The following is a 12,604-nucleotide window of genomic DNA, read 5'->3' on the forward strand; positions in this document are numbered from 1 at the left end:
CTTATTGCAAGTCTTTATTAGGCAGTACTTAATGGCCTCGTTCTAGCTTGGTTTGCCTCTTTTCTAATGTTTCGAATGTTAAAAGAAAATATCTTTCTTCCCTGCACAGTATCATGAACAAACTGTATCTGCACACATACGTTCTAAAGTGAATTTGTGCAATATTCCTTATCCTGCGCTTCCTAATGCATCTCTGATGCAGCTACATAGGATTCCACATTTTGGCCTCTCATTCAAGGAGAAGTGAACTTGTTTTGCAGGCCGATATTTCAATACATTGGCTCTTTGTTAAACTAAGGGTTGACTTTAAAACATTACCTCATGCAAAACGTTTTTTGTGGCAAAGAGAAATATGCACTTGTACTACGCCTTAAGAATGATAAGCTATTGCGGGACCTTTGCTGCCATACGCAGTCCCGCTTTAGCATACTGTGAGTGAAGAAGCTAGAGAAGTTAGTGGTTCTCTCTTTCATCTTGGCCTAAAGCTTTGGAAGGATCTACAAGAGGGATCAAAGCAATCACAGACCATGCTCTTTTGGGAAAACTCTGATAGACCGGCCTGTCTGTTGATTAATTTGCTTACCTGCTGTCAATACCATTCCTTTGTAGTCTCAGGGCCAAGATGCCTTGTTGATGAAGGTTGTGCTTTATAAATTCTTTTCATTTATTCAATATTTCTCCAAAATGTTCTAGTAGATTTGTGCATGTATGTGGTATAGCGCAAACCTACCCAAAAGGCAGCAAAGCTCTGTACAGTGTCAGAGACCAGCATAAAGCCAATGAGTGATAGAAGAGGTAGCTGGTTTGTGCGCAGTTATTTGCAATGTGATGTGCTGTTCTTTACAGAGGTGTGTCTACAACTCTTTTCTAAATTGGAGCAGTACTTCTGGATACAGGAGTGTTGTTCTAGATCCTGGGTGCATAGATGGAAAAGGCCTGCTGCCTTGGTTTTTAAAGCTTCTTAGTCTTTAGTCAGATGGTGTTGTGACTGTGGATGTGCCAACAATCATCAGAGATGGAGAGCTTGTCTTCAAAATAAGCCGTGGTGTTTGTCATGATGGGTTTGTAATTAATTCAGCTGGTTTTGAAGATGGTGCAAACTAGACAGGGGGGGTCAGTGGAGTTCCACTAGGATGGGGGGGATGTGATCATATCCTCCAAACTGCAGCTTGTCTCATCCAGGGTCGGAGGAAATATCATTTAGGAGTGCTAGTGTGGATTCTGGGAGGCCATGGACAAGGGTAGTACCACCATACAGACGCAAGAGTACGCTGGCTAGAATAAGTTGCTTTCTGGGAGAAACTGTTTCACTTTTTAAAAAAAAATGTATTTCTTTTTAGAAAAGAGAATTGATACCAGGCCATCTTTGTGTTTTTGGTAAAGTATTCCTCAAGTGTGTGGTTGGTGTCCAGCATAAATGCAAGTGATGTGACATTTAGTTAACATTGTAGTTCAAAGCTGTCTAGGTTCATATATTTGAAGTTGATTTGTACTGTTTATTGTTGTTTGTGATTGGCAAATACCGGGAATTCAGTCTTGGTTGAGTTAAGCTTCAAGTAGGCGCTGGACATTCAGGTCAGGATGATGCACAGGCAGTGTTTGAAGCATTCAATATCGGAAGCAGAGGAGAATTTCATATAAAGTTGTGTATCATCACCATATTGGTGAGTCTTTATGCTGTTATCTGTGAGTGCAGCATCAAGCGGCTCCATATGGAGGACGAAGATAACCAGAGAATATGGAACCCTAGGTGACTCTTCAGGCGATAGGGATCTCTTTAGACCTGGAGGTGCCATGTGAACACACAGAGGATGGAGGCAAAACCCGTTCGAGGCTCCAGGGTGCTTTTGAGGGTGGGATGATCAACGTGTCAAAGGTGGCTAAGAAGCAGCAATATCAGGAGGCAGGTAGCATCTTCTTTTGTGGTGAGTATGGCATTTTCTATGATGTGTCAGGTAGCGGTTTGAGTGTTGTAGCGTGATCTGAAGCAACACTGGTAGCTGTGTCGGAGATAGTTAGCATTCATGTAATTTTAGAGTTGAACATAGACTGATTTTTCAACGATCTTGCGAATGAATGATAGATGAGCGATGGCAAGGTTTCTTTCGGAGCATAGGATCTGTCCTGTTTTATGAGCTTCTGGGAAGTTGCCTTGAGTAAAGGAGGCATTGACAGTGCAGAGTAGGAAGTGAGCGAGCAACCCCATAGAGAGTTTTGATGAAGGGCAAAGGTACGACATCACCTTCAAAAGAAGGGTCTTCTTGGGAAAGTTATTTCTTTTTTAACAATACTTTTTATTGATAACAGTGTTGATACAGTACAAACATAATTTCTTTGCTTCATACAGAGATTAACTTCAATACAATGAACATTTCAATCATCCCTTCACCTGGTTGCGTACTGTGCGGTTCTATTACTCTTATCTTCTGGTGCCCCTTCCTCATCACAAAGGGGGCATAGGTGGTGTGGGCCGATGCGGGGCCGAGGTCTGATGGCCACCAGGTAGGGTCCCAAGCAGAGGTTTTCCTTCCAAAGATCGCCACTTCACTTTTGTCTGTGTTGAGTTTGAGGTAAATAGATATCATGCAGGTGGCTACTGAGGTCATGTAGGTGGTGAAGGTGTTTTTTTGTGGTGGGGGTCTTGTCCGACAAGGAGAGTATCCTCTGGATGTCATCTGCGAAGGAAAGTATGTTGATGCCATGTGATCTGATGATCATCGAGTGATGTAGATGTTGAATCATTTGTGTCATTTGTGTGCGTCACTTTTGCCAGTTGCGCAACTGAAGCATTCCTGCAGTGTTGCTCAGCCATGTATTTGCTGTATATCAGCAATTCCCAGTGTTTTTTGTAAAATATGCCTGGACTTTTGCTCTTGTGTCTCCAAGCTCTTCTCAAGCACCATTATTCTACTCAGAGATGCGTCTGCTCACTTATGTCCATGGATCTCTTTAATTAATTACATAGATCGGTTTTCTTATACCAACTGTGCATAGGATTCTGCAGAAATACACCCCTGGCACTTTTCAGGTTACGCCTCCACCTGTTTTGGGTTACTCTGCCTTTCATTTTCCAGAATCGTGCTATGCTTATGTTCAATTGTGCCTGAGGGTCTGCTCAGTCATATCCATGTCTCAGCTCAATCATGCAGTCTCTCTATAATGGCCTTGTTCTGCTCAATTATGCCTGTAGTAGTTCTGCTCAACAATGTCCCATGTATAACGAATTATGCTCTGTTTCTGTTTATGTCTGCCCTGGCTAGGCGTAATCATGGTTTGTGGGCCTAGTACCAGTAAAGGTTCCACTGCAAACTCTGATTTGTGAGAAGGACCAGAAATTTGAACCCCAAACTTGCCATGTGTTTGTTGCTCCACAGCAGCCCATAAGATGATGTTATTGAGTCAGTCAGTTTAGGGTAGGCACAATGGGTGGGGTTTAAGGTCAATCATTGCACTGCTCCTAAAGAGCCCCGCCACCTCTCTGCTTGGAATTGGGGACTGATGGAGGCGGCACCGGCAATCCCACTCTATGAATGGGGTTATGGCCCAACCCGCATAACTCTCATGAAATGGAAGCCATTGCCCAGAACTCCTCTCTTAATATATTGAAACTAATGGGCACTTCATTTTTAGTACCCCTTGGACAATGATCCCATTACCCAGAAGACTTCAAACTCAATAACCAGCTGGTGTCTTGCTGGACCTCTCCAGCCTAGGTAGGTGAATGGCTCTGTTCAAGCCCTATTCATGTTTGCAGGTACCGGACTGCTTCTTTCTTTTAGTAATGGTTGACCCAAATTATACTGTTCCGTTTTTTATTATCTTTATACGGTTTACACAGGGGAAACCATAAAAGTACACAGTAAAAAAGTAACATTTTAAAACAATATCTCATTTCCCAGTGCCCATTCCCAATAGCAAAACATGAGAATTTTTAGTTGGGCAGCACAGGCTTTTTAAAACTAGAAACAAAAACCTACTTGATGGTCCGCCATATTAATGATTAAAACAACCAGACACTACCCACATGTATACAATTCATTTTGCCCTTTTCTGCTATGCATGTGTCCTTGTAAATACATTTTCAAATCCCACAAAACATTAAAAACTAACATTCTATAGAAAATATTATGTTTAAAATTCATGAGCATGTACTTTAAACCAACTATAGACCGCTGCTAGTTTGTGTTCATTGACATATGTGCCCGAACTGCAGTTTTCAAGAACATTCCCACAGAAAAAATGCTCCCATCATCAGTGAATTGAAGCAGCATCCTACCTTTTAATTAATGTATATCTATTTTTTGTTTTAGGGTAAGAAGATCCAGGGAGGACCTCAGATGATTCAGCTCAGCTTTGATGGGAAGAGGCTGTATTGTACCACCTCCCTATACAGTGCCTGGGACAAGCAGTTCTATCCAAACTTGGTCAAGTAAGACATGCCACTTCTATTCTACTCTAATGCTGCTTCCTATCCTCAGTGAATGTTCCCTGAAATAGGAAAATGCAGAAGATTGAGTATGACATTTGAAACAAATTGTCAGTCCCACAGAACTAAGGGCAGTGCAGAATGGTAGGTAGCTACGCAAACCCTGCACTATACCTACAAACTCCTTTTCTCGAGTGGCCCAGTTCTGGTACAATATAAGTGACTTCTAAATGTATGTTTTGACAAGAGACATAAGTCTAGGTAGTGTGTTGTTTTCACTTCTTAGCTTCACCGGTGGTGGATTTTGGGTACGTATTCTGTTGTCATATGCAGCGAGCCCCTTGTTATGGACTTTTCAAAGGTTTTCTGAGTGACTGCTACATGCTGGGCTGTCACTCGCTGCTTGTATGCCTTAGAGCATCTGTTTGATCTGAGAACAGTTGAATGTAGAATATGGTCCGTTATTAGCAGTCGATAATTGTAGTTGAGATGATGGTTATGTCAAGTTTGATGTCTAGTCAGTTGGCATCTTTGAGGGCATTGCAAGTGGTGGTGAAGCCTTGTACATCCAGGATTCGTAAATGGTTGTATGGTTTGCATTGAGGGATTGTTTACATGGAGGTTGCAGTCTCTATTTTTAGCCGCTCTCTTAGAACATGTTCACGTGTAAAGACAGTGTCTAGTAGATCATTTTGCAGGGGTCTGTCTGGACCCGTTAGGCAGTATAGTGCTAGCATTCAGAAGGTGTGTTATAGGCTTTGGCCATACTGCAACATGCAGTATTTACTTTTTGGGATTAATATTCAGTAGATATTCTGCATGGCCTTGGGCTGTGTCTGCCTCTACCCTTTGAGTGTCTGGTCTGAAGCAAGCACAGCCCAGGCCAAACAACCCAGGGATAGAGAAAAAAAGTGGACTTAAAATAAGACCGCAAAAAAAAAAAGCATTGGTTTACTAAGTTAGTTATGGGTTTAATCCGCTAACAAATAAAAATGCAGCATTAGCACATTTAGGCCAAGTAAATGTAAGAAATAAAGCGGAGTATATTGAAAGCTGCCTTCTCTTTGTTGCAAGATTGTTTTCGTTTCTATGTGAACTGACAAGTGAGACTTTCTTATAGTCCTTTCATATTTCTAACAGGAGGAAACAAAGGGGCAATCATGAAGCTTTCCTCGTCACCATACATTAATTTAACATGGAAACTAAAACTGGACTGTAATCCAGACATGGTGGCCTTCAGAAAGGACTGGCTTTTGTCTCTGGATGGCAAGGGAGCCTTTATTATATTCCTACATTTCTTTAAGCAAGATAAAGAGAAAGCAGAAGGAATATAGCGAAGGCTCTCTTGTCATCCATTTAAAAAAGAAAATACCTGGCCTTGGCAGCACTGATGAGAAGCCACCGGAAGCCTGACTAAGGCTGCCAGAAGTTTGACTAAGATACCAGGGGAGGAGGGATTCGTGGAAGGGAGCTAAAGAAGTAGGGCGGCCAGGTATATCAAGAAGCCAGCACACGTTAAATACTTTGAGTAGGAGGAGCAAGAGAGAGCAACAAGAAGCTGATACTCTGGAAAGATGAAGGAGAGGGGAAGCAGTGATGAGGAATTTGAACGATACGGGAACATGTACAGAGGAGTCAAGAAAGGCAGAGGTTGCTATTTGTAAAAAAAAAAAAAAAAGTCCCTCATTCTTTCCAATGCAAGAATTCCTTTAGAGGCGGACGTGTACACACATTAGCTGGTAGCATGAGGTGAGAGAAAAATGCTCCTCTGGGCCTAGCCAATATGTGACAAGGTCTCAAAATAATGGCTAAAAAAGGCAATAAATTAAGTGGTGGAGCCGATACCATTCTGTGTATTTTGTAATCCGTTGACAGCTGCATTGTCCATTTCAGTCCCAAAAATTGCCTCCTCTCTCCTCCTCTCCCCATTCACTGTAAAGTACAAGGTTGTGAATCCTGAAGCACCTCCTGGTGAGATATCAACATAATAAATGACACGTTCAAAGCCACTCTGCAGAGCTGTGGTTTTTTTCAGTGTTCAGTTCCACACAATTGCTCTAAAATATTACTTCCTTTCAGCATAATTTTGTTATCCCTACTGGTAATTTGGTCCTCCACTGATGCATAATTCCATTAGCCCTGGCAACGCAGAGCGGCATGGGATCTGCCTTTCTGGAAGATAAGGGGAAGACTTGAAGTTAGTATCTGGGGCAGCGAGTCCGAACCCTTTGACTTCTGCGGAACCATACTGAATGGCTGTTGGGAACCGTGGACCTCAGCCTAAACAATGTCTACAATGAACCTAAAAACAATGCACATAAAATATAGAAACAAGTGCACATCAAACAAATACACAAATTATTAAATATTGTATTTGATTCACAGTCTAAACATACAAAAATGTTAATGGGAAAGTTGGAGCTTTACAGATTTTAGTTTTATTTCTAAAATATGAAGTCATAGGTTAGACACTTGCATATTACATTGTGTTTTCTTGCTCCTAATGGATTGTCTCTTTTCGTTGGTGCATTTGAGGCCACCAATTGTCCTTACCAGATTCAGTTCGCTGTACTTGAGCTTCTCCCATGAATAAAGCTAAGGATTGCAACTTTTAGCCTCTAATTAATTCCCAAATCTTTCACAATTAAAGAGTTTTCTAAAATTTTACATTTAGCTCTTTTTTAATGTTTTAAATAATCTGATTGGTCGTCGGGAACTCCAAGGGGTTCGCGGACTGCAGGTTAAGAACTGTTGATTTAGAGTGTATTTCAGCTAATTGTATTGAGTTTTAAATCCTTTTGAATATTAATTTCTTTTCTAGATACTTATAAAATGAAAGTCCTTTGGAATGGCTATTACTCTTTTTAGCATGTTCCCCTTGATACAGAGATTTACATACTAAGAGATTTTGAACCTCTCGTTTAATGGGAGCTAGAGTAAATTTCTTAGATGGTGGACTAATGTGTTGTCTCACACCATGCTTAGCCACTTAAATTTAGGTCTTTATTAAATCTTGAGGTACTACCATAGAAGGTAATGAAGTCACCACTCTGTATTACCTCCAGAAAGAGACCCCAGATTTAAGCAGGGAAAAACCAGCAGCAACAATTATAATGCCAGTGTTTTTTGTGTATGTGCGCTTGGTTTCCACTAAGCTTTTGCTGGTGGGAAACATTTACCGTATTTCGATGCTAGTACAAAATGTAATAGCCACAGGTGGATTTTTGCCCTAACTCAAAAGCATAAGTGACCACGTCTGTCATGCTGAAGGGGTTTATGAATTTGTTATTTTAAGATAGAGAAACTAGAGTTCTAGCTCTTTATAAACGTGTACAGACATCGGCAAGCTACGAAAGAGTAAGCATTGAATTGTTTTGAAAAAAGTGTGCTGGCGATAGCTAACTTTGAAAGAGGAATTAACATAAAGCATGAAGACATCAGCCGGCTCTGGAAAATAATGTAATAAACAAGAAACATTGGCAAAGCCAAAAGGTCTTTGTTTAATGGGCTGACGCAGGAAGGAGCCAGCAGGAGCAGACAAAAAAGTTCTATAGTTCTTTTCTTCTTCAGCTCAGCGTTAGTATTCGATTGGAGGTGGGCAGATACCCTCAATGGCCAATAATATTAGATGCAAGATCAATAGTCCAGGGTCTGAGTCGAGACCTGATTTGCAAAGTATCACGCCAATGGCTGCACTGATGCTGGTCAAACAGAGCCAGTTGTTGAAAGGGCTGTCCTAAAGCCAATTCAATGTATATTGTTAGAAATAGGTTTGTTTGACACCTGTGCTGTCTAAACTAGCACCTAGAAAGTGGACAAACAGCAGCCATGGACACAGCATACGTATATATGTATAGAATGTTATCTTGTCAACTTCTGATAGTAGCCAAGAACATACCTGATGCTGAATTTGCAAAAAAGCAACTTTATATTGTGTGACAAATTGCTAAACATCCTGATAACAAGCACCAGACCACATAGTTTGCCCATTCTTTGCTTCCTGCAATAGTTTTTTGGAATTAACAAAGAGCTATATTTACAGAAATTTTCAATATTAAATCAAGGTCTTGTGCAGAGTATAACACCATCTGGAAGATTAGCCTAAGCAATTGACGCTTTGTGATTCCAAAACGCCAAACTTTTTTACCTAGGTAGTACCAAGAAGGTTAATGATCAGAAAAACATCCAAAGAATAATGCGTACAACAGCAAGGGTGATACACACTACCCATATACCACCTACCATCATTTTCAGATTTCTCTGTCTACTGGTGGAACATTTATTTTAAAACCCGTCCATCAACTCTGTAAGACTGATAGGGCTAATTTTCCAAAATATCTGAGGACCAGTGTAAGTAGCACACTGCATTCAGGACTGTGAGATCATCCTTTTAAATAAGGCTAAACTACCCAAAATTCAGAAAATTCTTTGTGTAAGGTACACCCCTTACAATATCAGATTCAGGATCTGGAATGGGCTAACACTAAAAATCAGGGCGGGAGAGTATAGCTTGGACTTCTGAAAAATTAGCCACGCTATCTTTTACTCAGAATTGTTATAGGACCTTCTTATAATTCAGGTGTGTCCATGATAAATTCAAGAGACTTTAATCCAGGCCAGGTTTGCAGAATACCCACTGAATAAATAGTTCAGTTCAAATCAGCTGTGTTTTATTTTATGCTCCTTTATCGTTTGTGGATATCCTGAATTTTTGGATTGGATCCTGCCCATTTGGGCATATGATGTAATCTAACCTTGCTATAATGCATTCAAGAGGCCATTTGTATGCTATTCGGGTGCTACTGTAGGTTTTAGCACTCTGTAGGTACCTTCAGTTACATGACATCAGCTCAGCCTATGCTTTGGCAATATAAACAATTTGGCTAACTTTGACTGCCATTGACATTATTTCAGTAGAAGCTGATTTCCTGACCCAAACATTAAAGGGGTACAAGTGCCTATTTTTGTGTAACATGCATCCACCTTATGAATAATAATATTTGTAAAATTCCTCACACGTTTATCATATTACACAGGTACAATTTCCCCCATCACTTTCTGTTCAACATACAAAAACGTTTTCACTCTAAACACAAGGCCATATTGGTTTTTCAGTGTTTGTTTTCCTAGTTAAGGATTGTCGTGTTCTATTTCACATTGCAGTCCATGAACAAATGCATGTAATTGTTTATCTCTGCAAATGTATGTTTTTCTGTGTGCAAGGTGGAATGTATCGGCATGTATATGGAAAGTCTTAAAAGAGGTGAAAGTCTCTAGTGTGTAAAGATTAATTTGAACTTGTTTCGGCTCTCATTTTCAGGGAAGGGGCGGCAATGGTTCAGATCGACGTGGACACTGTGAAAGGTGGCCTGACCATCAATGAAGATTTTCTCATCGATTTTGGGAAAGAGCCAGACGGGCCCTGCCTTGCCCATGATATGCGCCTCTCTGGAGGGGACTGCTCGTCCGACATCTGGATATAGTGGGCAAAAGTGTTGGAGGGCAGTCGGGTGAAGAGTGGTGGGGAAAGCTAGTCATACCTGATTATGGTATCCTTTTTTAGGCCTCTCCTACAGATAGCTGTTAGTTGTCTATGGTCAAAAGATCTCTTGTCGTTCAACAGACTTACTGTGATGATTAAAACACACTTTAGCATGCTGTGAACAGGGTGTTCCACCACCGTGAGCCAATTTTATGCGTAGGATCCTAACTCTAAGGACGGGGAAAAAAAGATATGAGTTGGATGGGTTGACCTGATTCTGATTCAAGTGAAGTTAGTGAAATTACAGAATATCCCTGAAGAAGGACCCGAAGAACTGTGGGACATATTTGGCAAAAAATAAAACATAGGCAGTGTTTTTCAATTTTGAGAGAGCCCGGGTCATTTTTGCAACTTGGGCGTAATGTTCACTTTTTGATCTATAAGTAGATTTCGCGTGATCACGCAGCGCTCTGGACGTGGTGACCAGATTATAATTTGGAAGCAGGGGACGCACAGTCATCTTTTCTGCATTTTAATGATAGTCGGCCCTCTTGCAGTGCCAGGTTTGTGCCCATCTTTCCAGAAAGCCTTAACCATGGCATGCGCTACATTGATCTTGTATAGAGCGCTTCCTGCAAACTGAGTGATCATTTGGCTCCGCAATAACCAGTATTAACCAACCATCCTGGTACTCATTTTGGCCACCTCTGAATGAAGAAAGTCTTAGTTTACACGCTTATAGCTCGAGCCTGTGAAGTGCAGATTTCATAGAATAGCTCTACCCACTGGTCTTTCTTACCCACTTGTGGTTCTTCGCTTTAATCTTTTATTTTTGTTCACATCCTCACATTACTGACGTCTTGAGTAGATATAAATCTATATGAATGATTATCTGCCATAAAAATCGTTATCGATTTGTAATTCATTAGGTCTCGCCTTATCATCCTCCGTACCATAGGTAGACTTGCCAAACACTAGTTTAATAGTAAGAATCTTGCCATATTAGCTACTTATTGTCAGTGGTTTTGTAATGATTTTCTTCTTTAAACTGATAAAAGAAAAAAAAATGATGAAGAAATAAAACAATTTGTTCCGATGTCTGTGAATTTGTGCTTCTTTCAAAGTGTTCGTCTTTATATAAATGTGTGATATCCTGCCTTTCGACTCACAAATAAGAACAAAGGTTTTACAATGCAGTTGAATACAAGTGCCTGCATTACTATGGCAAGCACAGAGATGTCAGTGCCCCATATCAGATGAGAGTATTTCATTCAATCCATCATACGTTCATCCATTGGCACCATGTCACAAGAGATCCTCCAATATTTTCCTGAATTAGCACAGTTGGGTCTTAGACATGCCTTAATCATGGTCCTTATTACAGTAACATCCCTAGGGGATTCTACAAACAGTTGCTATGCTCCGACAAACTGATCAAGGAATTTGCCAAAGGTCTCTTTCAGGTTTTTCCTCTAGTATGAGACCTCTTCCAATTCCATGATTCCGTGGTAGGTAAACACTGCCCTCTCATAAGTGATGAGAAGCCAGTTTGAGCTGATCTATAAGGCAGGGTCAAAATATGTATCTTGGTAGGTCGCAATTTTGCTAGTATTACCATCATCAGCAAGGGGAGTTAGCGAGACACATACTTCTCTTTATTTTCACAAACAGAGTCACACTAAGATTGAACCCATGTTGTATTCCAACGATGCCTACAGACTTTCACCTAAATCAGTCAGTGATATTGACCACGTTTTTACCAAATATGTACAATGCAGCTGAAAGAGTGCTGCACGTGCTGGACATTAGATGTCATTGTACATCCGTCGTACCAAGGAATTTCATAAATCGTACCAGTCATTAGTTCCATTTGTAAATCCTATAAAATGGTATCCTATTTCCAACCATGGTGTAGCTGCGCGAGGTTTCCCATTCCCACAACTCTCTGCGACAAAATGTGTGTTGGCATTGCTGTCCTGCATATGGGTGCCAATGGCACAAACTGAAAAACCAACACAACGTTAACCAACACACCTTTACCCAACACCACTGTCTTGAATCAAGAGTACAATGAGATGCAGCAGTGGGACAGTCGGTCCTTGGTCATCTATTTCAGTTTAGGTGATCACCGTAATGATGGTATATTGCTTTCATGTACTGCTTCTTCGGGCATGTGAATATAGGATGGATCGATACTTCACTGTAACAATAGTTCTCCAGTGTTGGTATCTTTCATAGATTCACATGCAGTCCACCCACCTCCCTGCGGGAGGCTCACTCGCCATTGCAAACCTTCATAACCCCGATACTAAATCTGAGGGACAGTGGCCCCTAGAAGGTGAGTGTGCTCACCTCATTGGTTGAAGTTTGGTTCTTCTTCAGTGAGGTGGGTAGGCTACTTAAGTGGCACAGTTTCCAGCCTTTCTTTCTGTTTAACATTATACTGCTATGGTAATGTCACTGTAGGAAATCCAGCTTGATGACCGCCATGATTAAAGCATGTGTGTCCATAAAAGATACCAAGGCTGTAGAACGATTGTTACAGGTACGTAAGTGTTTTCGTATCAACTATCCTAGTTTTGGCATGCGCGTGATGTCGAAAGAAAGTACTAGGTGTGGAAAATACTTTCTATTGTGGAAAAAAGGATATATCAAGTTAACTTTAAAATGTGTGAACCTAGCATGGCTTACAACTG

At 40.8% G+C, this 12,604-nt stretch overlaps 1 protein-coding gene across 1 annotated transcript in view; it reads left to right on the plus strand.

The window, feature by feature from the left end:
• LOC146772631 (methanethiol oxidase-like) overlaps positions 1-11,004 on the plus strand; it is a 105,610-nt gene extending 94,606 nt beyond the window's left edge. The window contains exons 11-12 of the mRNA XM_085638447.1: positions 4,311-4,429; positions 9,747-11,004. Coding sequence (XP_085494573.1) covers positions 4,311-4,429; positions 9,747-9,909 — 282 coding nt within the window. The 3' untranslated portion in view covers positions 9,910-11,004. The remainder of the gene's footprint in view (positions 1-4,310; positions 4,430-9,746) is intronic.
• Positions 11,005-12,604: the final 1,600 nt, after the last annotated feature.

The sequence above is a fragment of the Triturus cristatus genome, chromosome 12 (assembly GCF_964204655.1).
Source record: "Triturus cristatus chromosome 12, aTriCri1.1, whole genome shotgun sequence".
In the NCBI taxonomy this organism is placed as follows: domain Eukaryota; kingdom Metazoa; phylum Chordata; class Amphibia; order Caudata; family Salamandridae; genus Triturus; species Triturus cristatus.